Raw genomic sequence first — 27,499 nt, forward strand, 5'->3', positions numbered from 1 at the left:
GTACAAAGGAAGTCTTACCTCCAATATATGTCCGGTTTAGGTCCACTGCAAGTGTAGAATTTTTTAGAGCATTAAGGAAACTGTTCTCAATGCTGGAAGTGTTGCTGGGGATGTCAAGCTCTGTGACTATTTCAGAGTCAACAATCACACTCCCTTGGCGAATGGCATTGATCACCACCCTCATTGCATTGGACTTGATGTACGCCTGGAATTGCGCTGGAAGGTTTTTCTCGATCTGAAACAGAAGGTGTGAGTTAAGAACAATTCTTCATGTATTCATATATGTAGATGTTGCGAGACAAATCTCTTACCTCTGACTTGAACTTTGCAGACATGCTCTGAAACTCTGGACTACTTGTGTTCTCATAAGCAGGGAGAAACACCTCTTGAATGTATACTGCTAAGTTATAGATTCGTGCAGCTTCATGCAAGAAAAGGAGAAAAAAAATTTGGGTTTAAAAAATGCCAGTAGAAAAACATCAGTTTAAGTCTATAGACCAAGGTAAATCATTTCCTTTCTTTGAATTCAACAGCAAAATTTGATGTTAAAAATAATGTTATCCTGTACTAGATGAGATGGATATAGAAAGTGGATGGATGGATGTCAATTAGTCATTCTCCTAGTTTAGTATTTTAGTATTTCTTTATTTGCTCAATGCCTTATGAGCATGTCGTTTGATTCATTAGAATAGTTACAGAAATACTTTATATGTGTACTGTCCGGGCAAGTTCTTATCAATGCAGATACTGGGCATCACTTTTATGTAACTCTGATCTTTTTGCCTGCTATAACAATACAAAAAATGCCTGTATGAACTATCTTTATTAAGAATTTACTTTCAGCGTACACAAAAGTAGGTAGGCTATATATTTGAAATACATACCAGTAGTAATGACTTTTGAGATGTCTTTCCTGTCTTCACAAGAGGTTATTTCTACAGTGAGAGTATACGATACTCCAGGATACAGATCTGTAAATTGAAGTCTATTTCCATAAGTGATAGTTTCATTTTGTACAGTGTTGGAAATCAGCATCACTCTATACTGGATCTGGGCATTGAGATTAAGTCCACTCCAGCTCACACTGATTGAATTGCTGGTTACATCCTCTAGTTGGATGAAAGTAACTGCACTGCTTTCTGTAAATAAGACCAAAGAGAACATATAAGACATGAATTGCAACAACTGTATTTTTGTTTATTATTTCCATTTATAAATTTAACTTACTACAAATGGTGATAGAACCAGAGGTAGTCAATGTAGAGGATGAGGCTGATGTAGACGCAACCTCTGTAGACAATTGTAGAGTTGTTGTCTCAGTTGGAGAAGATGAAGATGTTGAGTGACCAGTTGTGGCAGGAGGTGACATGGTGCTTGTTACAGTGGAAGCTGTAGCTGTTGTGCTGGATTCTAGCATGGCTGAGGTTGATGACATTTCCGTTGTCATTGGCTGGCTGCTTACTGATGTTTCAGGTGTTCCAGTTGTGGTGGTGGCAGGTTGTGTGGAAGACTCATTTGTAGGTGAACTCTGAGATGTTGAAGATGGTGCAGAAGTTTGCAATGTTGTGCCTTCAGGTGCTGTGACTGTGGAGGCAGTGGAAGATGACAAACTTTCAGTTGCAACATGAGAAGAAGTTATGGTGATTCCAGGTGTACTTTCACTTCTGGTCCCTGTTGCTGTACTTATTATGTTTGGCATTGTAGAAGACATAGTTGTGATTGGATCAGTGGTTGTTGAGTAACCTACAGTTGTGGTAGGACTGTTAATGGTTTCTGTTGTTCTAGAAATATTTGAATCAGTGATAGTGGGTGTTAATGATGTTACACTTTGTGTTTGGGAAGATGAAGGTGTTGAGTGACCATTTGTGGCAGGAGGTGACATGGTGCTTGTTACAGAGGAAGCTGTAGCTGTTGTGGTGGATTGTATCGAGGCTGAGGGTGATGGCATTCTTGCTGTCATTGGCTGGCTGGTTTCTGATATTTGTGGTGTTGGTCCAGTTGTTGTGGTGGCAGGTTGTGTGGAAGATTCCCTTATTGTTGAACTCAGAGATGTTGAAGATGGTGCTGTGGTTGGTGATGTAGTGCCTCCAGATGTGGTGATTGTGAAGGCAGTGGAGGATGAAGGTCCATCTGTTGCAGGTTGAGTAGGAGTACTAGTTAATCCATTTGTAGTTCCACTTGCTGTAGGTTCTGTTTCTGCACTTGGTGTGGTCCACATAGTAGAAGACATAGTTGTGACTGGAGTAGTGGTTGTTGAGGAACCTCCTGTTGTGCCAGGACTGCTAATGGTTTCTGTTGTTTTAGTAATAGTTGAATCAGTGATGGTGGGTGTTAATGATGTTACACTTTGTGTTTGGGAAGATGAAGGTGTTGAGTGACCAGTTGTGGCTGGAGGTGACATGGTGCTTGTTACAGAGGAAGTTGTAGCTGTTGTGGTGGATTGTATCGAGACTGAGGGTGATGGCATTCCTGCTGTCATTGGCTGGCTGGTTTCTGATGTTTGAGGTGTTGGTCCAGTTGTTGTGGTGGCAGGATGTGTGGAAGATTCCCTTATTGTTGAACTCAGAGATGTTGAAGATGGTGCTGTGGATGGTGATGTTGTGCCTCCAGGTGTGGTGACTATGGAAGCAGTGGAAGATGAAGAACATTTTTATACTACACTTCTCTTGAATAACAATATGTATGTACTATATGGAAACATTATTTTATAGCATTGGGTGGAGAGCTGAGAGTGAGAATGAGCAGGGAGCCTTTTCTAACAGTAATACTTTAGGAGAAGTGACAGTGGAATATAAATTGATGAAGGCTGAACATTGTTTACTCCCTTCAATCCATTGTTTGTCCCAAAAGGATTAGACAAATATTCCCAAAATATTTGTAAACAATCTGGTTCTTCGCCCAAAATCACATTCATATACATGTTTATAGTTTTGCTTATTTTCAATTACCATAGCAATCCCTCCCAGGAACAGCGGAGCTTAGATCTGTGAATCCTTCCAGACAAGCACAAGTATAGGAGGCCCCTTCAGTAGAACATGTGGCATTTGCTGAGCAGGAATCAGTTCCTTGTAGGCAAGCATTAGCCTCTGCAAAACACCAAGTTCAAATAATCAACACACAAACTGCACACCGTAACTCAGATTCAGTCTCCAGGACACTTTCTTTTCCATTCCAAACATACCAAATTAACTTCACAGATTATTAGGCTAACCCCACCTCTATAAGAACCTAAAGATAACGTGTCTGTGTTTTATAGATCAGTTCTCTGCCGTACTCTTCTATGACCTATTATGACATGTTGTGTGATGTGCTTGGTGATGCTCCTCACAATGAAAAAAGGGCTGCAGAGAATTAACAGCACTGTGAAATGGAAAGTCCTCAGATTTGGACCGTGTACAAAGGAAGTGTTACCTCCAATATATGTCCGGTTTAGGTCCACTGCAAGTGTAGAATTGTTTAGAGCATTAAGGAAACTGTTCTCAATGCTGGAAGTGTTGCTGGGGATGTCAAGGTCTGTGACTATTTCAGAGTCAACAATCACACTCCCTTGGCGAATGGCATTGATCACCACCCTCATTGCATTGGACTTGATGTACGCCTGGAATTGCGCTGGAAGGTTTTTCTCGATCTGAAACAGAACGTGTGTGTTAAGAACAATTCTTCATGTATTCATATATGTAGATGTTGCGAGACAAATCTCTTACCTCTGACTTGAACTTTGCAGACATGCTCTGAAACTCTGGACTACTTGTGTTCTCATAAGCAGGGAGAAACAGCTCTTGAATGTATACCTCTAAGTTATAGATTCGTGCAGCTTCATGCAAGAAAAAGAAAAAATGTTTTGGGTTTAAAAAATGGCAGAAGAAAAACATCAGTTTAAGTCTATAGAACAATGCATATCACTTCTTCCTTTTAATTCAACAGCAAAATTAGATATAACAAATAATGTTAATATGTTCAGAACAATCCTGTACTGGATGAGATGGATATAGAAAGTGGATGGATGGATGTCAATTAGTCATTCTCCTAGTTTAGTATTTTAGTATTTCTTTATTTGCTCAATGCCTTATGAGCATGTCGTTTGATTCATTAGAATAGTTACAGAAATACTTTATATGTGTACTGTCCGGGCAAGTTCTTATCAATGCAGATACTGGGCATCACTTTTATGTAACTCTGATCTTTTTGCCTGCTATAACAATACAAAAAATGCCTGTATGAACTATCTTTATTAAGAATTTACTTTCAGCGTAGACAAAAGTATGTAGGCTATATATTTGAAATACATACCAGTAGTAATGACTTTTGAGATGTATTTCCTGTCTTCACATGAGGTTATTTCTACAGTGAGAGTATACGATACTCCAGGATACAGATCTGTAAATTGAAGTCTATTTCCATAAGTGATAGTTTCATTTTGTACAGTGTTGGAAATCAGCATCACTCTGTACTGGATCTGGGCATTGAGATTAAGTCCACTCCAGCTCACACTGATTGAATTGCTGGTTACTTCCTCTAGTTGGATGAAAGTAACTGCACTGCTTTCTGTAAATAAGACCAAAGAGAACATATAAGACATGAATTGCAACAACTGTATTTTTGTTTATAATTTCCATGTATAAATTTAACTTACTACAAATGGTGATAGAACCAGAGGTAGTCAATGTAGAGGATGAGGCTGATGTAGACGCAACCTCTGTAGACAATTGTAGAGTTGTTGTCTCAGTTGGAGAAGATGAAGATGTTGAGTGACCAGTTGTGGCAGGAGGTGACATGGTGCTTGTTACAGTGGAAGCTGTAGCTGTTGTGCTGGATTCTAGCATGGCTGAGGTTGATGACATTTCCGTTGTCATTGGCTGGCTGCTTACTGATGTTTCAGGTGTTCCAGTTGTGGTGGTGGCAGGTTGTGTGGAAGACTCATTTGTAGGTGAACTCTGAGATGTTGAAGATGGTGCAGAAGTTTGCAATGTTGTGCCTTCAGGTGCTGTGACTGTGGAGGCAGTGGAAGATGACAAACTTTCAGTTGCAACATGAGAAGAAGTTATGGTGATTCCAGGTGTACTTTCACTTCTGGTCCCTGTTGCTGTACTTATTATGTTTGGCATTGTAGAAGACATAGTTGTGATTGGAGCAGTGGTTGTTGAGTAACCTACAGTTGTGGTAGGACTGTTAATGGTTTCTGTTGTTCTAGAAATATTTGAATCAGTGATAGTGGGTGTTAATGATGTTACACTTTGTGTTTGGGAAGATGAAGGTGTTGAGTGACCAGTTGTGGCTGGAGGTGACATGGTGCTTGTTACAGTGGAAGCTGTAGCTGTTGTGGTGGATTGTATCGAGGCTGAGGGTGATGGCATTCCTGCTGTCATTGGCTGGCTGGTTTCTGATATTTGAGGTGTTGGTCCAGTTGTTGTGGTGGCAGGATGTGTGGAAGATTCCCTTATTGTTGAACTCAGAGATGTTGAAGATGGTGCTGTGGTTGGTGATGTTGTCCCTTCAGCTGTGGTGATTGTGAAGGCAGTGGAGGATGAAGGTCCATCTGTTGCAGGTTGAGTAGGAGTACTAGTTAATGCATTTGTAGTTCCACTTGCTGTAGGTTCTGTTTCTGTACTTCGTGTGGTCCACATAGTAGAAGACATAGTTGTGATTGGAGCAGTGGTTGTTGAGGAACCTCCTGTTGTGCCAGGACTGCTAATGGTTTCTGTTGTTTTAGTAATAGTTGAATCAGTGATGGTGGGTGTTAGTGATGTTACACTTTGTGTTTGGGAAGATGAAGATGTTGAGTGACCAGTTGTGGCTGGAGGTGACATGGTGCTTGTTACAGTGGAAGTTGTAGCTGTTGTGGTGGATTGTATCGAGGCTGAGGGTGATGGCATTCCTGCTGTCATTGGCTGGCTGGTTTCTGATGTTTGAGGTGTTGGTCCAGTTGTTGTGGTGGCAGGATGTGTGGAAGATTCCCTTATTGTTGAACTCAGAGATGTTGAAGATGGTGCTGTGGACGGTGATGTTGTGCCTCCAGGTATGGTGACTGTGGAGGCAGTGGAAGATGAAGAACATTTTTATACTACAATTCTCTTGAATAACAATATGTATGTACTATATGGAAACATTATTTTATAGCAATGGGTGGAGAGCTGAGAGTGAGAATGAGCAGCGAGCCTTTTCTAACAGTAATACTTTAGGAGAAGTGACAGTGGAATATAAATTGATGAAGGCTGAACATGGTTTACTCCCTTCAATGCATTGTATGGGGGAAAAATATATATTCTAGTCTTTCTTTGTATTTTGTGTGCCATGAATCTGATGTTTGTGTTAGTAACTTTAATGGCCTGCATTCTTCTCTTAACTTTTCTATCACTGCTTTCTTCTGTGATCAGCAACTCACATTCCTTTCTTGCAACGTATTATCTGCAAATTAACTTCCAATGCAATTGGCAATGTAGAGGTTAATGATTATTATTCATGAGTAATTATTATAATGTTGATGAGATGGGAAGGCTTAGTTTAGAATACCAATGAAATCACTGCTAGTTATTAGAAATGACCATTCAGACACTGTTTGTAAAATGTCAAACCCCTTGAGGGTATGTGCCAGAGGGGATATTAAAGCCTTGTATTACCTCAAAAATTTTGAAGAACAGTGTTATGCTAGCCTAAAATCTTTTGAGTTGTATGTCTGCTGTTCTTCCCGTGAACGTAGTACATTCTGATTAGAACTCCTTACTCCAAATACTCTCTTCCACCACAATCGTTTGTCCCAAAAATAAACCCTTAATCAGAATATATTTCAGCAGTTTACAAAAGTACTACATTAGACAAATATTTATTAAATATTCATAAACAATCTGGTTCTTCCCCCAACATCACATTCATATACATGTTTATAGTTTGGTTAATTTTCAATTACCATAGCAATCCCTCCCAGGAACAGCGGGGCTTAGATCTGTGAATCCTTCCAGACAAGCACAAGTATAGGAGGCCCCTTCAGTAGAACATGTGGCATTTGCTGAGCAGGAATCAGTTCCTTGTAGGCAAGCATTAGCCTCTGCAAAACACCAAGTTCAAATAATCAATACACAAACTGCACACCGTAACACAGATTCAGTCTCCAGGACTGTTTTCAGGACACTTTTTTTTCCATTCCAAACATACCAACTTCACCAATAAGTATGCTAACTCCACATCTGTATGAAACTTAAGATAACGTGTCTGTGTTTTATAGATCAGTTTTCTGCCGTACTCTTCTATGACCTATTATGACATGTTGTGTGACGACGTGCTTGGTGATGCTCCTCACAATGAAAAAAGGGCTGCAGAGAATTAACAGCACTGTGAAATGGAAAGTCTTCAGATTTGGATCGTGTACAGAGGACGTCTTACCTCCAATATGTGTCTGGTTTAGATCCACTTCAAGTGTAGATTTATGTAGAGCTTTAAGGAAACTTTTCTGAATGCTGGAAGTGTTGCTGGGGATGTCAAGGTCTGTGACTATGTCAAAGACAACAATCACACCTTTGCGAATAGCACTGATCACCAGCCTCATTTTTTTGGACCTAATGTACGCCTGGAATTGTTCTGGAAGGTTTTTCTTTACCTGAAACAGAAGGTGGTTTTTATAACAAATCTTCATGGATTTAAATACGCAGATGTTGCAAGAGAAATCTCTTACCTCCTTCTTGAACTTTGCAGACATTTCCTTAAACTCTGGACTACATGTATTCTCATAAGCGGGCAGAAACGGCTCTTGAATGTATGCCTCTGCATTATAGATTCGTGCAGCTTTATAGAAGAAAAAGAACAATTGTTTTCAGTTCATGAAATGGCAGTGAAAATGTATTTATTTTACTGATCAGGTGCCTTATGAAGATATCATTAGATCAGGGTTGTGCAACCTATGGCCCAAAATGCATCCACTTGAGGCCCACAATCACTCCCCCCACCCCCCAAAAACAAATACAAATTAACAATAAAGTTGTATATATTTACTTATTTTGTATCAACATGTTACTCCCTGATTACAGTGTTGATGTGTATTAATTCACCCGATCCTCGCGATTCTACATGCATCGAAGCGCCTAGTAGAAGAATTTGTTATGCAATCGGGGCGAGTGGGGGCCGCCCCTGTAGCTCCCAGAGACAAAGGCATATGCACTGAGCTTTCACGATATAGCCCCCCATTGTAATCTATGGAACAACTACCGCAGGTCCCTGCCAGTGGCATAAAAACGCTGCTTTATCCTATGCTTTCCCTGCCCCCCAGAAACTGGCATTCACTTGCTTCAGCCTTACATCTCGCAGCTTCCTGGTGCCACACAAGGCATGCTTTAACCCACCTGCTCCACCCTTCCAGAAGCCAAATTACCATTCTTTAAGCCTTACAACTTGCAGCTTCCAGGTGCTGTACAAGGCATGCTTCATCCCACCTGCTATGCGCCTCCAGAAACCGATATGCCCTTGTTTAAGCTTTACATCTTGCAGCTTCCAGGTGCCACACACACATGCTTTAGCCCATGGGCTACACGGCCACAGAAGCCGCTTTTCACTTGCTTTAGCCTTATTCTCTCAGTTAAATGTGTAACAGCACTGCATTTGTCACCTTTCATTTGATCCCATGGAGAGGTAAATGTATAGGCTACATTTTAAACGTGATGTCTTGAAGGAGCCTTTATTTATACATTAGTGTATTTATTTCTGTATGTATATGTAGTGTATTTAAGACAAAGTAATAGAATGAGGACAGGTTCATGTGCTCTGTATGGAAGCTATGCGCCGCCTCCAGAAGCCGCAATACACCTGCTTCAGCCTTATTTCACTCAGCTCCCAGGGGCCGCACATGGCATGTTTTAACCCTCCGGCTCGGCGCCTCCAGAAACCCATATTGCTTTAGCCTTACTGGTCTCAGTTTCGTCTCTTACAGCCTCCATTTCTCGCATTTGATGTGATCCTATTGAGGGGGAAAATGGATAGGCTACATTTTACAAACACATAAGGAAATAATTACCCCTATTGCAAGTTAATTGAAGAAAAAACTTGATGATGATGATGATGATGATGATGATTATTATTATTATTATTAGTACAGTACAGTACAGTACTGTGTGTGTGTATATATATATATATATATATATATATATATATATATATATATATACACTCACCTAAAGGATTATTAGGAACACCATACTAACACTGTGTTTGACCCCCTTTCGCCTTAATTCTACGTGGCATTGATTCAACAAGGTGCTGAAAGCATTCTTTAGAAATGTTGGCCCATATTGATAGGATAGCATCTTGCAGTTGATGGAGATTTGTGGGATGCACATCCAGGGCACGAAGCTCCCATTCCACCACATCCCAAAGATGCTCTATTGGGTTGAGATCTGGTGACTGTGGGGGCCAGTTTAGTACAGTGAACTCATTGTCATGTTCAAGAAACCAAATTGAAATGATTCGACCTTTGTGACATGGTGCATTATCCTGCTGGAAGTAGCCATCAGAGGATGGGTACATGGTGGTCATAAAGGGATGGACATGGTCAGAAACAATGCTCAGGTAGGCCGTGGCATTTAAACGATGCCCAATTGGCACTAAGGGGCCTAAAGTGTGCCAAGAAAACATCCCCCACACCATTACACCACCACCACCAGCCTGCACAGTGGTAACAAGGCATGATGGATCCATGTTCTCATTCTGTTTACGCCAAATTCTGACTCTACCATCTGAATGTCTCAACAGAAATCGAGACTCATCAGACCAGGCAACATTTTTCCAGTCTTCAACTGTCCAATTTTGGTGAGCTTGTGCAAATTGTAGCCTCTTTTTCCTATTTGTAGTGGAGATGAGTGGTACCCGGTGGGGTCTTCTGCTGTTGTAGCCCATCCGCCTCAAGGTTGTACGTGTTGTGGCTTCACAAATGCTTTGCTGCATACCTCGGTTGTAACGAGTGGTTATTTCAGTCAAAGTTGCTCTTCTATCAGCTTGAATCAGTCAGACCATTCTCCTCTAACCTCTAGCATCAACAAGGCATTTTCGCCCACAGGACTGCCGCATACTGGATGTTTTTCCCTTTTCACACCATTCTTTGTAAACCCTAGAAATGGTTGTGCGTGAAAATCCCAGTAACTGAGCAGATTGTGAAATACTCAGACCGGCCCGTCTGGCACCAACAACCATGCCACGCTCAAAATTGCTTAAATCACCTTTCTTTCCCATTCAGACATTCAGTTTGGAGTTCAGGAGATTGTCTTGACCAGGACCACACCCCTAAATGCATTGAAGCAACTGCCATGTGATTGGTTGGTTAGATAATTGCATTAATGAGAAATTGAACAGGTGTTCCTAATAATCCTTTAGGTGAGTGTATATATATGTATATATATATATATATATATATATATATATGCCCTCATTGCGATTGTGCCTCTTCCAGAGTCTGTTGTAAAGCTGCCGTTGATTCATCCACACATCCCCCCCACACACCCAGCTGTCATGGTGAATTCGCACCCCTGCCACTCTGTGATATGTCCTCCCACCCCTCCACATCCTCAGCTTGACAACTCGGTTATAAAACAAACACTGTGGGACAATGATATGTAAAATATGCAAAGTAGGATAATAAATTACATAATAATAATAATAATAATAATAATAATAATAATAATAATAATAATAATAATCATGTTTTTTCTTCAATTAACTTGCAATAGGGGTAATTATTTCCTTATGTGTTTGTAAAATGTAGCCTATCCATTTTTCCCCTCAATAGGATCACATCAAATGCGAGAAATGGAGGTTGTAAGAGACGAAACTGAGACCAGTAAGGCTAAAGCAATATGGGTTTCTGGAGGCGCCGAGCCGGAGGGTTAAAACATGCCATGTGCGGCCCCTGGGAGCTGAGTGAAATAAGGCTGAAGCAGGTGTATTGCGGCTTCTGGAGGCGGCGCATAGCTTCCATACAGAGCACATGAACCTGTCCTCATTCTATTACTTTGTCTTAAATACACTACATATACATACAGAAATAAATACACTAATGTATAAATAAAGGCTCCTTCAAGACATCACGTTTAAAATGTAGCCTATACATTTACCTCTCCATGGGATCAAATGAAAGGTGACAAATGCAGCGCTGTTACACATTTAACTGAGAGAATAAGGCTAAAGCAAGTGAAAAGCGGCTTCTGTGGCCGTGTAGCCCATGGGCTAAAGCATGTGTGTGTGGCACCTGGAAGCTGCAAGATGTAAAGCTTAAACAAGGGCATATCGGTTTCTGGAGGCGCATAGCAGGTGGGATGAAGCATGCCTTGTACAGCACCTGGAAGCTGCAAGTTGTAAGGCTTAAACAATGGTAATTTGGCTTCTGGAAGGGTGGAGCAGGTGGGTTAAAGCATGCCTTGTGTGGCACCAGGAAGCTGCGAGATGTAAGGCTGAAGCAAGTGAATGCCAGTTTCTGGGGGGCAGGGAAAGCATAGGATAAAGCAGCGTTTTTATGCCACTGGCAGGGACCTGCGGTAGTTGTTCCATAGATTACAATGGGGGGCTATATCGTGAAAGCTCAGTGCATATGCCTTTGTCTCTGGGAGCTACAGTGGCGGCCCCCACTCGCCCCAATTGCATAACAAATTCTTCTACTAGGCGCTTCGATGCATGTAGAATCGCGAGGATCGGGTGATTTATTGCATTATATTGCTTTATTAAATACAAATATAGTGCTTATAATGGTGGTAAAATTGGTTTTGCAGCCCAGGCACTTATTTGATACCTGGACTCGCACTGATTAATTGAGGTTGCTCACCCCTGCATTAGGTGCATTAGAATAGTTATAAAGTATACTTTATACACATAGTGTACAGGGAAATTCTTAGCAATGCAGATACTGGGCATAACTTTAATTTAACTCAGATTTTTTTGTCTGCAGTAACAATACAAAAAATGCCTTAATGAAATATATTTTGTTAAGAATTAACTTAATGTGTAGACAAAAAAGATATATGTGAGATACATACCAGTAGTAATCATTTTTGAAATCACTTTCCTCTGTTTGCATGAGGTCATTTCCACAGTGAGAGTATACTTTACTCCAGGATACAGCTGTGTAAATGTATGTCTTTTTTTATAAGTGGTAGTTTCAATTTCTACAGTCTTGGATTTCAGCTTGATTCTGTACTGGATCTGGGCATTGAGATTAATTCCACTCCAGCTCACACTGATTAAATTGCTGGTTACTTCCTCTAGTTTGATAAAAGTAACTGCACTGCTTTCTGTAAATAAGAAGATGGAGATCATTACAAAATTAATTGCAAAAGGGTTTAACTTTGTTAGATTTTTACTTGTATGTGTTCTAATTGAATGACGATTGAACTTACTACAGTTGGTGGTTGGACCTGAGCTTTTTGCTGTGGTTGTAGCTCTGGTAGTCAATGTAGAGGTTGAGGCTGATGTAGACACAACCTGTGTAGACAAATGTAGAGTAGTTTTCTCCGTTGGGGAAGATGAAGGTGTTGAGTGACCAGTTGTGGCTGGAGGTGACATGGTGCTTGTTACAGAGGAAGTTGTAGCTGTTGTGGTGGATTGTATCGAGGCTGAGGGTGATGGCATTCCTGCTGTCATTGGCTGGCTGGTTTCTGATGTTTGAGGTGTTTGTCCAGTTGTTGTGGTGGCAGGATGTGTGGAAGATTCCCTTATTGTTGAACCCAGAGATGTTGAAGATGGTGCTGTGGTTGGTAATGTAATGCCTTCCGGTGGGGTGACTGTGAAAGCAATAGATGATGAAGAACATTTTTATACTACATTTTTTTTAAATTAAAATACATCTGTACTATATGGTAACATTATTTGATAGCAATGGGTGGAGAGCTGAGATTGACAATGGCCAGTGAGCCAATAATATTTGAGGGGAAGTGACAGTGGAATAATATTGATGAAGGTTGAATATGGTTTACTCCCTTAAATGCATTCTCTGTCCCAAAGGGAAATCCTTAATCAAAATATATTCTAATAGTATACAAAAGTGATTAATGGGAAAAATATTTAATAAATATTCATAAACAAGGCTGCTTCTTCCACCAAAATCACATTTATATATACAGTTTACCCTTGTCGTGTTTTTCTATTACCATAGCAATCCCTCCCAGGAAGAGCGGGGCTTAGATCTGTGAATCCTTCCAGACAAGCACAAGTATAGGAGGCCCCTTCAGTAGAACATGTGGCATTTGCTGAGCAGGAATCAGTTCCTTGTAGGCAAGCATTAGCCTCTGCAAAACACCAAGTTCAAATAATCAACACACAAACTGCACACTGTAACTCAGATTCAGTCTCCAGGACACTTTCTTTTCCATTCCAAACATACCAAATTAACTTCACAGATAATTATGTGAAACACTCCTCTGTAAGAAACTAAGGATTACTTGTCTGTGTTTTATAGATCAGTTCTCTGCCATACTCTTCTATGACCTATTATGACATGTTGTGTGATGTCCTTGGTGCACTGTGAAATGGAAAGTCCTCAGATTTGGACCGTGTACAAAGGAAGTCTTACCTCCAATATATGTCCGGTTTAGGTCCACTGCAAGTGTAGAATTGTTTAGAGCATTAAGGAAACTGTTCTCAATGCTGGAAGTGTTGCTGGGGATGTCAAGCTCTGTGACTATTTCAGAGTCAACAATCACACTCCCTTGGCGAATGGCATTGATCACCACCCTCATTGCATTGGACTTGATGTACGCCTGGAATTGCGCTGGAAGGTTTTTCTCGATCTGAAACAGAAGGTGTGTTTTAAAAACAATTCTTCATGTATTCATATATGTAGATGTTGCGAGACAAATCTCTTACCTCTGACTTGAACTTTGCAGACATGCTCTGAAACTCTGGACTACTTGTGTTTTCATAAGCAGGGAGAAACACCTCTTGAATGTATACTGCTAAGTTATAGATTCGTGCAGCTTCATGCAAGAAAAAGAAAAAATGTTTTGGGTTTAAAAAATGGCAGAAGAAAAACATCAGTTTAAGTCTATAGAACAATGCATATCACTTCTTCCTTTTAATTCAACAGCAAAATTAGATGTTAAGAATGACGTTGATATGTTCACCGTGACCCTGTACTGGATGAACCGGTTATAGAAAGTTAATGGATGGATGTCAATTTAGTCATTCTCCTAGTTTAGTATTTAAGTATTTCCTTATTTGATCAGGCACCTTATGCAGATATCTTCAAATTCATTATACTAGTTACAGAAATATTTTCTATGTGTACTGTGCAGGCAAATGCCTAGCAATGCTCATACTGGGCATCACTCTCATTACACACTGTTTTTTGTCTGTTGTAATAATACAAAAAATGCAAGTTTGAAATATCTTTTGTAAAGAATTTACTTTCAGCGTAGACAAAAGTAGGTAGGCTATATATTTGAAATACATACCAGTAGTAATGACTTTTGAGATGTCTTTCCTGTCTTCACATGAGGTCATTTCTACAGTGAGAGTATACGATACTCCCGGAGACAGATCTGTAAATTGAAGTCTATTTCCATTAGTGATAGTTTCATTTTGTACAGTGTTGGAAATCAGCATCACTCTGTACTGGATCTGGGCATTGAGATTAAGTCCACTCCAGCTCACACTGATTGAATTGCTGGTTACTTCCTCTAGTTGGATGAAAGTAACAGCACTGCTTTCTGTAAATAAGACCAAAGAGAACATATAAGACGTGAATTGCAAGGACTGTATTATTGTTTATAATTTCCATTTATAAATTTAACTTACGACAAATGGTGGTAGAACCAGAGGTAGTCAATGTAGAGGTTGAGGCTGATGTAGACACAACTTCTGTAGACAAATGTGTTGTTTTCTCAGTTTGGGAAGATGAAGATGTTGAGTGACCAGTTGTGGCAGGAGGTGACATGGTGCTTGTTACAGTGGAAGCTGTAGCTGTTGTGCTGGATTCTAGCATGGCTGAGGTTGACGACATGTCCGTTGTCATTGGCTGGCTGCTTACTGATGTTTCAGGTGATCCAGTTGTGGTGGTGGCAGGATGTGTGGAAAACTCAGTTGTAGGTGAAATTAGAGATGTTGGAGATGGTGCTGTGGTTGGTGATGTAGTGCCTCCAGCTGTGGTGATTGTGGTGGAAGTTGAGGATGACGGTTCATCTGTTGCAGGTTGAGTAGGAGTACTAGTTAAAGCATTTGGAGTTCCACTTGTTGTAGATTCTGTTTCTGCGCTCATTGAGGTCCACATGTTAGAGGACATAGTTCTGATTGGAGTAGTGGTTGTTGAGGAGCCTACAGTTGTGTTAGGACTGCTAATGGTTTCTGTTGTTCTGGAAATAGTGGAATCAGTGACGGTGGATGTTAATAACGTTACACTTTCTGTTTGGGAAGATGAAGATGTTGAGTGACCAGTTGTGGCAGGAGGTGACATGGTGCTTGTTACAGTGGAAGCTGTAGCTGTTGTGCTGGATTCTAGCATGGCTGAGGTTGATGACATTTCCGTTGTCATTGGCTGGCTGCTTACTGATGTTTCAAGTGTTCCAGTTGTAGTGGTGGCAGGATGTGTGGAAGACTCAGTTGTAGGTGAACTCTGAAATGTTGAAGATGGTGCAGTAGTTTGTAATGTTGTCCCTTCAGCTGTGGTGATTGTGGTGGAAGTTGAGGATGACGGTTCATCTGTTGCAGGTTGAGTAGGAGTACTAGTTAATCTATTTGGAGTTCCACTTGTTGTAGATTCTGTTTCTGCGCTCATTGTGGTCCACATGTTAGAGGACATAGTTGTGACTGGAGTAGTGGTTGTTGAGGAGCCTACAGTTGTGTTAGGACTGCTAATGGTTTCTGTTGTTCTGGAAATAGTTGAATCAGTAATGGTAGATGTTAATAACGTTACACTTTCTGATTGGGAAGATAAAGATGTTGAGTGATCGGTTGTGTCTGGAGGTGACATGGTGCTTGTTACAGTGGAAGCTGTAGCTGTTGTGCTGGATTCTAGCATGGCTGAGGTTGACGACATGTCCGTTGTCATTGGCTGGCTGCTTACTGATGTTTCAGGTGTTCCAGTTGTAGTGGTGGCAGGATGTGTGGAAGACTCAGTTGTAGGTGAACTCTGAAATGTTGAAGATGGTGCAGTAGTTTGTAATGTTGTCCCTTCAGCTGTGGTGATTGTGGTGGAAGTTGAGGATGACGGTTCATCTGTTGCAGGTTGAGTAGGAGTACTAGTTAATCTATTTGGAGTTCCACTTGTTGTAGATTCTGTTTCTGCGCTCATTGTGGTCCACATAGTAGAGGACATAGTTCTGATTGGAGTAGTGGTTGTTGAGGAGCCTACAGTTGTGTTAGGACTGCTAATGGTTTCTGTTGTTCTGGAAATAGTTGAATCAGTGACGGTGGATGTTAATAACATTACACTTTCTGTTTGGGAAGATGAAGATGTTGAGTGATCGGTTGTGTCAGGAGATGACATGGTGCTTGTTACAGTGGAAGCTGTAGCTGTTGTGCTGGATTCTAGCATGGCTGAGGTTGACGACATGTTCGTTGTCATTGGCTGGCTGCTTACTGATGTTTCAGGTGTTCCAGTTGTGGTGGTGGCAGGATGTGTGGAAAACTCAGTTGTAGGTGAACTCTGAGATGTTGAAGATGGTTCAGTAGTTTGCAATGTTGTCCCTTCAGCTGTGGTGATTGTGGTGGAAGTTGAGGATGACGGTTCATCTGTTGCAGGTTGAGTAGGAGTACTAGTTAAAGCATTTGGAGTTCCACTTTTTGTAGATTCTGTTTCTGCGCTCATTGTGGTCCACATAGTAGAGGACATAGTTGTGACTGGAGTAGTGGTTGTTGAGGAGCCTACAGTTGTGTTAGGACTGCTAATGGTTTCTGTTGTTCTGGAAATAGTGGAATCAGTGACGGTGGATGTTAATAACGTTACACTTTCTGTTTGGGAAGATGAAGATGTTGAGTGACCAGTTGTGGCAGGAGGTGACATGGTGCTTGTTACAGTGGAAGCTGTAGCTGTTGTGCTGGATTCTAGCATGGCTGAGGTTGATGACATTTCCGTTGTCATTGGCTGGCTGCTTACTGATGTTTCAGGTGTTCCAGTTGTGGTGGTGGCAGGATGTGTGGAAGACTCAGTTGTAGGTGAACTCTGAGATGTTGAAGATGGTTCAGTAGTTTTCAATGTTGTGCCTTCAGCTGTGGTGATTGTGGTGGAAGTTGAGGATGACGGTTCATCTGTTGCAGGTTGAGTAGGAGTACTAGTTAATCTATTTGGAGTTCCACTTGTTGTAGATTCTGTTTCTGCGCTCATTGTGGTCCACATAGTAGAGGACATAGTTCTGATTGGAGTAGTGATTGTTGAGGAGCCTACAGTTGTGTTAGGACTGCTAATGGTTTCTGTTGTTCTGGAAATAGTTGAATCAGTAATGGTGGATGTTAATAACGTTACACTTTCTGTTTGGGAAGATGAAGATGTTGAGTGATCGGTTGTGTCTGGAGGTGACATGGTGCTTGTTACAGTGGAAGCTGTAGCTGTTGTGCTGGATTCTAGCATGGCTGAGGTTGACGACATGTCCGTTGTCATTGGCTGGCTGCTTATTGATGTTTCAGGTGTTCCAGTTGTAGTGGTGGCAGGATGTGTGGAAGACTCAGTTATAAGTGAACTCTGAAATGTTGAAGATGGTGCAGTAGTTTGTAATGTTGTCCCTTCAGCTGTGGTGATTGTGGTGGAAGTTGAGGATGACGGTTCATCTGTTGCAGGTTGAGTAGGAGTACTAGTTAAAGCATTTGGAGTTCCACTTGTTGTAGATTCTGTTTCTGCACTCATTGCGGTCCACATGTTAGAGGACATAGTTGTGACTGGAGTAGTGATTGTTGAGGAGCCTACAGTTGTGTTAGGACTGCTAATGGTTTCTGTTGTTCTGGAAATAGTGGAATCAGTGACGGTGGATGTTAATAACGTTACACTTTCTGTTTGGGAAGATGAAGATGTTGAGTGACCAGTTGTGGCAGGAGGTGACATGGTGCTTGTTACAGTGGAACCTGTAGCTGTTGTGCTGGATTCTAGCATGGCTGAGGTTGACGACATGTTCGTTGTCATTGGCTGGCTGCTTACTGATGTTTCAGGTGTTCCAGTTGTAGTGGTGGCAGGATGTGTGGAAAACTCAGTTGTAGGTGAACTCTGAGATGTTGAAGATGGTTCAGTAGTTTGCAATGTTGTCCCTTCAGCTGTGGTGATTGTGGTGGAAGTTGAGGATGACGGTTCATCTGTTGCAGGTTGAGTAGGAGTACTAGTTAAAGCATTTGGAGTTCCACTTTTTGTAGATTCTGTTTCTGCACTCATTGCGGTCCACATGTTAGAGGACATAGTTGTGACTGGAGTAGTGATTGTTGAGGAGCCTACAGTTGTGTTAGGACTGCTAATGGTTTCTGTTGTTCTGGAAATAGTGGAATCAGTGACGGTGGATGTTAATAACGTTACACTTTCTGTTTGGGAAGATGAAGATGTTGAGTGACCAGTTGTGGCAGGAGGTGACATGGTGCTTGTTACAGTGGAACCTGTAGCTGTTGTGCTGGATTCTAGCATGGCTGAGGTTGACGACATGTTCGTTGTCATTGGCTGGCTGCTTACTGATGTTTCAGGTGTTCCAGTTGTAGTGGTGGCAGGATGTGTGGAAAACTCAGTTGTAGGTGAACTCTGAGATGTTGAAGATGGTTCAGTAGTTTGCAATGTTGTCCCTTCAGCTGTGGTGATTGTGGTGGAAGTTGAGGATGACGGTTCATCTGTTGCAGGTTGAGTAGGAGTACTAGTTAAAGCATTTGGAGTTCCACTTTTTGTAGATTCTGTTTCTGCACTCATTGCGGTCCACATGTTAGAGGACATAGTTCTGATTGGAGTAGTGGTTGTTGAGGAGCCTACAGTTGTGTTAGGACTGCTAATGGTTTCTGTTGTTCTGGAAATAGTTGAATCAGTAATGGTGGATGTTAATAACGTTACACTTTCTGTTTGGGAAGATGAAGATGTTGAGTGATCGGTTGTGTCTGGAGGTGACATGGTGCTTGTTACAGTGGAAGCTGTAGCTGTTGTGCTGGATTCTAGCATGGCTGAGGTTGACGACATGTCCGTTGTCATTGGCTGGCTGCTTATTGATGTTTCAGGTGTTCCAGTTGTAGTGGTGGCAGGATGTGTGGAAGACTCAGTTATAAGTGAACTCTGAAATGTTGAAGATGGTGCAGTAGTTTGTAATGTTGTCCCTTCAGCTGTGGTGATTGTGGTGGAAGTTGAGGATGACGGTTCATCTGTTGCAGGTTGAGTAGGAGTACTAGTTAAAGCATTTGGAGTTCCACTTGTTGTAGATTCTGTTTCTGCACTCATTGCGGTCCACATGTTAGAGGACATAGTTGTGACTGGAGTAGTGATTGTTGAGGAGCCTACAGTTGTGTTAGGACTGCTAATGGTTTCTGTTGTTCTGGAAATAGTGGAATTAGTGACGGTGGATGTTAATAACGTTACACTTTCTGTTTGGGAAGATGAAGATGTTGAGTGACCAGTTGTGGCAGGAGGTGACATGGTGCTTGTTACAGTGGAACCTGTAGCTGTTGTGCTGGATTCTAGCATGGCTGAGGTTGACGACATGTTCGTTGTCATTGGCTGGCTGCTTACTGATGTTTCAGGTGTTCCAGTTGTAGTGGTGGCAGGATGTGTGGAAAACTCAGTTATAAGTGAACTCTGAAATGTTGAAGATGGTGCAGTAGTTTGCAATGTTGTCCCTTCAGCTGTGGTGATTGTGGTGGAAGTTGAGGATGACGGTTCATCTGTTGCAGGTTGAGTAGGAGTACTAGTTAAAGCATTTGGAGTTCCACTTTTTGTAGATTCTGTTTCTGCACTCATTGCGGTCCACATGTTAGAGGACATAGTTGTGACTGGAGTAGTGATTGTTGAGGAGCCTACAGTTGTGTTAGGACTGCTAATGGTTTCTGTTGTTCTGGAAATAGTGGAATCAGTGACGGTGGATGTTAATAACGTTACACTTTCTGTTTGGGAAGATGAAGATGTTGAGTGACCAGTTGTGGCAGGAGGTGACATGGTGCTTGTTACAGTGGAAGCTGTAGCTGTTGTGCTGGATTCTAGCATGGCTGAGGTTGACGACATGTCCGTTGTCATTGGCTGGCTGCTTACTGATGTTTCAGGTGTTCCAGTTGTAGTGGTGGCAGGATGTGTGGAAGACTCAGTTGTAGGTGAACTCTGAGATGTTGAAGATGGTTCAGTAGTTTGTAATGTTGTCCCTTCAGCTGTGGTGATTGTGGTGGAAGTTGAGGATGACGGTTCATCTGTTGCAGGTTGAGTAGGAGTACTAGTTAAAGCATTTGGAGTTCCACTTGTTGTAGATTCTGTTTCTGCGCTCATTGTGGTCCACATAGTAGAGGACATAGTTCTGATTGGAGTAGTGGTTGTTGAGGAGCCTACAGTTGTGTTAGGACTGCTAATGGTTTCTGTTGTTCTGGAAATAGTTGAATCAGTAATGGTGGATGTTAATAACGTTACACTTTCTGTTTGGGAAGATGAAGATGTTGAGTGATCGGTTGTGTCTGGAGGTGACATGGTGCTTGTTACAGTGGAAGCTGTAGCTGTTGTGCTGGATTCTAGCATGGCTGAGGTTGACGACATGTCCGTTGTCATTGGCTGGCTGCTTATTGATGTTTCAGGTGTTCCAGTTGTAGTGGTGGCAGGATGTGTGGAAGACTCAGTTATAAGTGAACTCTGAAATGTTGAAGATGGTGCAGTAGTTTGTAATGTTGTCCCTTCAGCTGTGGTGATTGTGGTGGAAGTTGAGGATGACGGTTCATCTGTTGCAGGTTGAGTAGGAGTACTAGTTAAAGCATTTGGAGTTCCACTTGTTGTAGATTCTGTTTCTGCACTCATTGCGGTCCACATGTTAGAGGACATAGTTGTGACTGGAGTAGTGATTGTTGAGGAGCCTACAGTTGTGTTAGGACTGCTAATGGTTTCTGTTGTTCTGGAAATAGTGGAATCAGTGACGGTGGATGTTAATAACGTTACACTTTCTGTTTGGGAAGATGAAGATGTTGAGTGACCAGTTGTGGCAGGAGGTGACATGGTGCTTGTTACAGTGGAAGCTGTAGCTGTTGTGCTGGATTCTAGCATGGCTGAGGTTGATGACATTTCTGTTGTCATTGGCTGGCTGCTTACTGATGTTTCAGGTGTTCCAGTTGTGGTGGTGGCAGGATGTGTGGAAAACTCAGTTGTAGGTGAACTCTGAGATGTTGAAGATGGTTCAGTAGTTTGCAATGTTGTCCCTTCAGCTGTGGTGATTGTGGTGGAAGTTGAGGATGACGGTTCATCTGTTGCAGGTTGAGTAGGAGTACTAGTTAAAGCATTTGGAGTTCCACTTTTTGTAGATTCTGTTTCTGCACTCATTGCGGTCCACATGTTAGAGGACATAGTTGTGACTGGAGTAGTGATTGTTGATGAGCCTACAGTTGTGTTAGGATTGCTAATGGTTTCTGTTGTTCTGGAAATAGTTGAATCAGTGACGGTGGATGTTAATAACATTACACTTTCTGTTTGGGAAGATGAAGATGTTGAGTGATCGGTTGTGTCAGGAGATGACATGGTGCTTGTTACAGTGGAACCTGTAGCTGTTGTGCTGGATTCTAGCATGGCTGAGGTTGACGACATGTTCGTTGTCATTGGCTGGCTGCTTACTGATGTTTCAGGTGTTCCAGTTGTGGTGGTGGCAGGATGTGTGGAAAACTCAGTTGTAGGTGAAATTAGAGATGTTGGAGATGGTGCAGTAGTTTGCAATGTTGTGGAGGATGAAGATTGACTTGTGGTTTCAGTAGTGTTTTGTGAGGAATTTGCTGTTATTATCCCTGTGAATAATAGACAAATCATTGTAATATTTAAAGTTTATCCATAAGTACTTCATTCCAGTTTAATAGTTTAACATTAACTTATACACTACCTGTCAATAGTTTTAGAACACTCCAATTTTTCCCAGTTTGTATTGAATTTTAAACAGTTTATTGTACGCAGTACACATTCTGAAATGGGGGCTGGGGGGATACTTGGTCTGAGTAGGAATACAAAATTTCAGAAAATATTTTCAATTATGACATATTCTGGAACCAGACAGTCTACCAATCAAAACAAGAGCATTCACATTTTGGTAGAAGCTACACACACCCGTAGAGAGCTCAGAATGTCAAGATGGAAACTCTGTTTACAGTACACAACGATTTTACACAATTGGATCTGAACTTTCCTGCGTTTGACAGAACATCAAATAATATATACTGGATTAATTGTTAGGTTGTTCTGAACAAAATAAGCCTATTTGCAAAAATATTATCAAAACTGAGTGATCTGCGACTATCTGAATGAGACCCCCCCAGGTGCAGACTGTGCATTTACCCTCCAGGCTCTGAATTAAGGCGGGCGACACGGAAACTGTGAATCATATGTGTTTGAGAATGAAACACGCTGGTAGAGAAGAGAATAAGCTTTCAAACAATCTGCGCATTGTAGGAATACAGTGTAACTTCTATGCACAGGAGCTGTGTGTAATACTGCCAAATAATGATTAAGAGGGTGTAGTAACACAGTATATAACTCTGAAATGTACATTGTTTTTCAGTTTTTGGTAACCTAAACTTTGTTTTGAACCTCTGGCAGTTTACCGCTTTCAGGTTATTCACTGGACTTTCAAATAATTTCAATAAGAACTTGAAAAATGTGGGTGTTCTAAAACTTTAGACATTTTAATAGTGTTATTTTTGTCTGATATTTAACTCACACTACATCACACAACATAACATGTATTCAGAAGGTCTGATACTTAACTGTTCCTTAACTAGTGATTAGTAATTAAGGACATCATATTTACTCTGGCCTTGCGCCCTATGCCTGCTGGGATCGGCTCTGGCTCCCCTGCGACCCTCACCAGGATAAGCGGTTTTGAAGATGGTTGGATGGATGGATGGATGGATATTTACTCTGTAATGTGTCTTGTAAGGCATATGAACGATTCTGTGTCCATATCATAATGAATTACATAACAGACCCTGAAGACTGAAATTAGAATGGAGTTTTGTGGAGAATGCACTCTGACAGTTGTTTATACATTAGATAGCTATTTCTGTATATGCATGGCAGTATTCCCTAAGTTGGTATTCAACTTTTAATTAAGTCCCTTAAAAGCTGTTTTATAAATGTTTAATAAATATGAATACTGCATGATATTTGATATTATATGCTTCACCCCCCACCAGCACCACCCAACACCATACAATTTGAAAGCATAAGCATCCAGAAGCAAAACCACTCATACCTGGTCTTATACTTATACCAGACAGCAATTATACATGTTTTCGTAAAAATATTGCACTGATACATATTAGTGCTTATAAATCACTTGTAGTTTAAGCCATCTTAGGCATCATTCAAATTGTTTGCAATTGTAAGGAATAAAGGAATAAAACAGTCTAAAACTGGGGAAATTCTATCCTGGTAAGAATCCACAGGTTTTGAGAAATCCAGTCTCTCCAAATGTCCTTGAGGGGGGGTTCTGAATGTCTTGTGTCAATAGAATAACAATGGCCATAGATAAGGATTGGTGAGGATACAGTCTGTCCAGCAAGCTTTGGGGAGAGATGATTTAATCATCTTCGAGAAAGGAACAGGTATGGGGAAGCAGAGTCGTTACCCTGGTATGTGGGATAGGTGGTGAGGGCTCCATTGTCATCTTGTATGCTAATAGGCAACTATCATTGGCTACTCTGTTGGGTGAGGTGTTCACCTGGAAAGTGGAGTTGGACAGAGGTTCAACTCATAAAAGACTGACTTGTAAATCAAGTCTTTGTATTTTCTTTGCCTTGCTGTACCCAGTGTACTTGTATATTGTGCTCTGTATTATTAACTGTGTAATAAAAAATCACACAACATGCAATCACTGAATAGTTTTTCTTATAATGGGAATAATGCAGATTTTTTTTAGCCTGTGCATTCACAACATGTCCAATCAACATGATGAATCAATAAAAATAAAACATGATTGGCTGTATAATTAAAGCATTCAGTATTGTTTCCAGGGACACAATAAAAACTGCAGGAAGCTAAATACATAAATTCACAATTACAATTACAATTGTTAAATTACGCTCTTACAAGAAATGTGTTTTTTCAATAGAGGACAACACATTTTCACAGTTCATTCAGACCCTGACACCGGTAATAACAAATACGGATTATATCAAAAAGGATGCATTGTCTCTAATCACATTATGTGTTAAATACAACACATTGCTTTGAAGTGTGTCCTTTGCATCAAACCTTTTATTTTTATTTCGACTCTCTTTCACAAACCCATAGGCCTATATTAGTCTTAGCCTACTGGGTAATCAGTTATAGCCTATGTTTATGTACTAAACAACAGGATTAGGCATTCCATGTGTTCAATCACAAAATTGCGTTAATTAATCAGTTCAGCCTTAGAACAAATGCAGCCTACAACAATAGTATGTTGCCTATATGATGTGCATAATTGGTTTTGAACACATTCACTTTGTTGAAATATAAAGACACAACAACTGTGTGAATATATTTAGAAGTAAAATATGCACAAAGTCTGAAAGACTTATGGAAAATGTGAATTGCAAGAGAACAAACAATTTTTTTATTATTAATATTATTTAAAGAAAAATATACTTTCTATCACACAAGAACAAGGACTTAATGCATTGGATTTTAAGACTTCAAATATTATTTTTATAACTAATTGGATGAAAAACTAAATTAAAAATAAAGATTGTATGTGTAATGTATTCCTTAGATGTTTCTTTCGGAAGGTTGGTGTGATTGAATTCTTATTGAAATGTATTTTTGATTAACTTGCTACTTTTCACACTACTGTACTGTTGACTTGGACATTGATATAATAAACATAATTGTCCCCAAAACTATATACTATTTGGAATAACAAAGATATAAAATATAAAAATAAAACTTTTTCTCTCAAAAATGGTATGAAAATAATACTGTATTGGTGAGACAATTATTAAATGATAATGGACAATTATGTAATTATGCTGAATTCTTAAATGCATTTAAAATTTCACTTAATGCTAAAGAATTTGCACTAGTTTTGATGCAATTCCCAGAGCAGCTTCATTGCTGCTAAAAGAATATAGGAGAGTTTGCACACCATATACTGTTATTCAGACATCATCCTTATTTCTGGGGGATGTGGATATATTAAATAAGATATTTGGAATTAAGGTAGGGGTATTACTATTCCCCCTGCAAAATGTTCAAGGAATGCAATTGTAACAATATAAATTGGAAGACAATTTGGAAGATTTCTGTTGGGTATTGTCTCACCAATAAAGTTAAAATAATTCATAGAATCTATCCTGTTAAATATGTTTTAGCCAAATGTACAGTAGAAATTGATGAAAAATTTAATATGGAAAAAGAGACTCATTTATTTGTCTATACCCACATATTTTGGAATGATATGCATTTTTGTATTTGAAGGAAATTAGATCGTTTTGATGGTGTTGATGCTTTGTTTTATAGACAAATATAGAACCGGAATTAGCTTACATAATTATTATTCAATCGTTGAAGATACCATATTCATAAAATGGTCAAATCAAACTCCAAATGATTTTAAATACAGAAGAGGTACTATCAAAACATGTAAAAATAAGAAAGCAATTTATGTTTGGTTTATTTTAGTCTTTGACTTATTTTGGGAGCAAGAGAATACATTTGGCAATATATAGTTTGTTTCTAGTTAATTAATATCCTCTTGTGAATATTGTGTTCTTCAACTTGTTAATACAACTTATTTCATGACAGTGTCGTGAATGATTTTGCTCCGCTGTCGAATGTGTTGCAACGGAACCACTGAGGTCGATTATGCCTCACAGTAACGACACATAAATTGCACACTTGTTCTTCGCACCATCATGAGTCATTTGTACGTCATGAATGCACGGACATAGCGCTATTTCAATTGTAAAATAATAATAATAATAATAATAATAATAATAATAATAATAATAATAAAAGCCTGCAATACCAAAGATCCTGTGTTTAAACACGAGGTGGATCTCTAGCAATACCTTCTGTCCTCCCCTCAGTCTTTTCTGGTGGAGCTGATATGATGTCCAAAGCCAACAGTAGGGGAGGCTGTATCCCACTGATAGAAACGAGTTTGTACATCCATAAGCAAAACTGAAAACGAGGACGAGAAACCAAATTGCGTGCCTTTCTGTAATAAAAGTTCAGCCTCAGTCTTCTTGTGAACATGACAAATAATAACACAGATTCATTACTCATAATAGTGTTATATAAATCAATTGGTGTTTTATTTGTATTTGGATTCACATTATTATTATTATTATTATTATTATTATTATTATTATTATTATTATTGTCCTTAAATAGGCTTTTTATGTATTAATCAGATACAGGTCTCCAGTGTTATTGCTTATTAGTTTATTATTATTATTATTATTATTATTATTATTATTATTATTATTATTATTTATCTTTGGTAATACATACACACACACACATATATATATATATATATATATATATATATATATATATATATATATATATAGTATTTGTATTTTCATGTTTATTTGTGTGTGTGTGGTGGGGTGGGGGGGGGGATTTACTGGTGTTCCAATTAAAATAATTGTAAAGTAATTTATTCTTTATTTTTGTACTGTTTGTTTCGAACATAACAAATTCTGAATAGCAACTGACTCGGAAAAAAACGAATAGATTATATTCACGATGGTCCTGTTAGTTTTCAATAATAATAATATAATGTTAGCTATGTTACTTATAAATATACGATCACTTTTTGTTTTCTCAAACTTTCTGGGGAGAAAATGCATTGTTATATAACCTAAATACACTTTGTTGTAATTTATTTTGGACGCGCATTTGCTTTCTTTCAAAATGTATATAACTTTTTGTTTGTTATTGTTCTTATTAACATATTCCAGAAAAATCTCCCAAAATTAATGTTGTTACTATTTGAGTATAATAACGTGTTGGGGGGAAAAATATAATAACAGAACATAATAATATTAATAATAGACAAAACATAAATTCGACTTACCTAAAACTAAAATCCAAAAGCCTTTTCCTCTCTTCATGGCTGCTATCTGCTTTATCTAGGCACATTGCATGTTGAATAGGGTAGGTTATAATCCGCTACATCCCATTTGAAAGACTTGCTCGTTTGGGTATAAGGGTGCGGTATTGTGCCTATGCACTTATGTACAGGTAGGTTTCCTTTTCATCCGAGACAGACCCACCTTCTCTTGCTAGGTGACGTTGCAGGTTCAGTTGGATTATACGCTACTACTACTATTACTACTACTCAATACTGATGAGAATAAAAATGATGATGATGATTTTTCAGATACATAAAAAAATAAAATTACACAAACCCTTCCTTGTCTTCATTTGAATAATTTGAAT

The 27,499-nt window shown here is 39.8% G+C and overlaps 1 protein-coding gene across 1 annotated transcript in view; it reads right to left on the minus strand.

Moving 5' to 3' along the window:
- The window catches only part of LOC136746780 (mucin-17), a 50,054-nt gene extending 22,803 nt beyond the window's left edge, over nt 1-27,251 (minus strand). Inside the window, exons 1-20 of the mRNA XM_066699538.1 lie at nt 27,135-27,251; nt 14,758-21,864; nt 14,415-14,669; nt 13,828-13,937; nt 13,535-13,751; nt 13,113-13,250; nt 12,363-12,746; nt 12,003-12,257; nt 7,667-7,776; nt 7,378-7,591; nt 6,905-7,042; nt 4,634-6,025; nt 4,291-4,545; nt 3,705-3,814; nt 3,412-3,628; nt 2,949-3,086; nt 1,228-2,619; nt 885-1,139; nt 312-421; nt 19-235 (exon numbers count right to left, since the gene is read on the minus strand). Coding sequence (XP_066555635.1) covers nt 19-235; nt 312-421; nt 885-1,139; nt 1,228-2,619; nt 2,949-3,086; nt 3,412-3,628; nt 3,705-3,814; nt 4,291-4,545; nt 4,634-6,025; nt 6,905-7,042; nt 7,378-7,591; nt 7,667-7,776; nt 12,003-12,257; nt 12,363-12,746; nt 13,113-13,250; nt 13,535-13,751; nt 13,828-13,937; nt 14,415-14,669; nt 14,758-21,864; nt 27,135-27,171 — 13,051 coding nt within the window. The 5' untranslated portion in view covers nt 27,172-27,251. The remainder of the gene's footprint in view (nt 1-18; nt 236-311; nt 422-884; nt 1,140-1,227; nt 2,620-2,948; nt 3,087-3,411; nt 3,629-3,704; nt 3,815-4,290; nt 4,546-4,633; nt 6,026-6,904; nt 7,043-7,377; nt 7,592-7,666; nt 7,777-12,002; nt 12,258-12,362; nt 12,747-13,112; nt 13,251-13,534; nt 13,752-13,827; nt 13,938-14,414; nt 14,670-14,757; nt 21,865-27,134) is intronic.
- Nucleotides 27,252-27,499: the final 248 nt, after the last annotated feature.

This window comes from Amia ocellicauda, chromosome 3 (genome assembly GCF_036373705.1).
Source record: "Amia ocellicauda isolate fAmiCal2 chromosome 3, fAmiCal2.hap1, whole genome shotgun sequence".
In the NCBI taxonomy this organism is placed as follows: domain Eukaryota; kingdom Metazoa; phylum Chordata; class Actinopteri; order Amiiformes; family Amiidae; genus Amia; species Amia ocellicauda.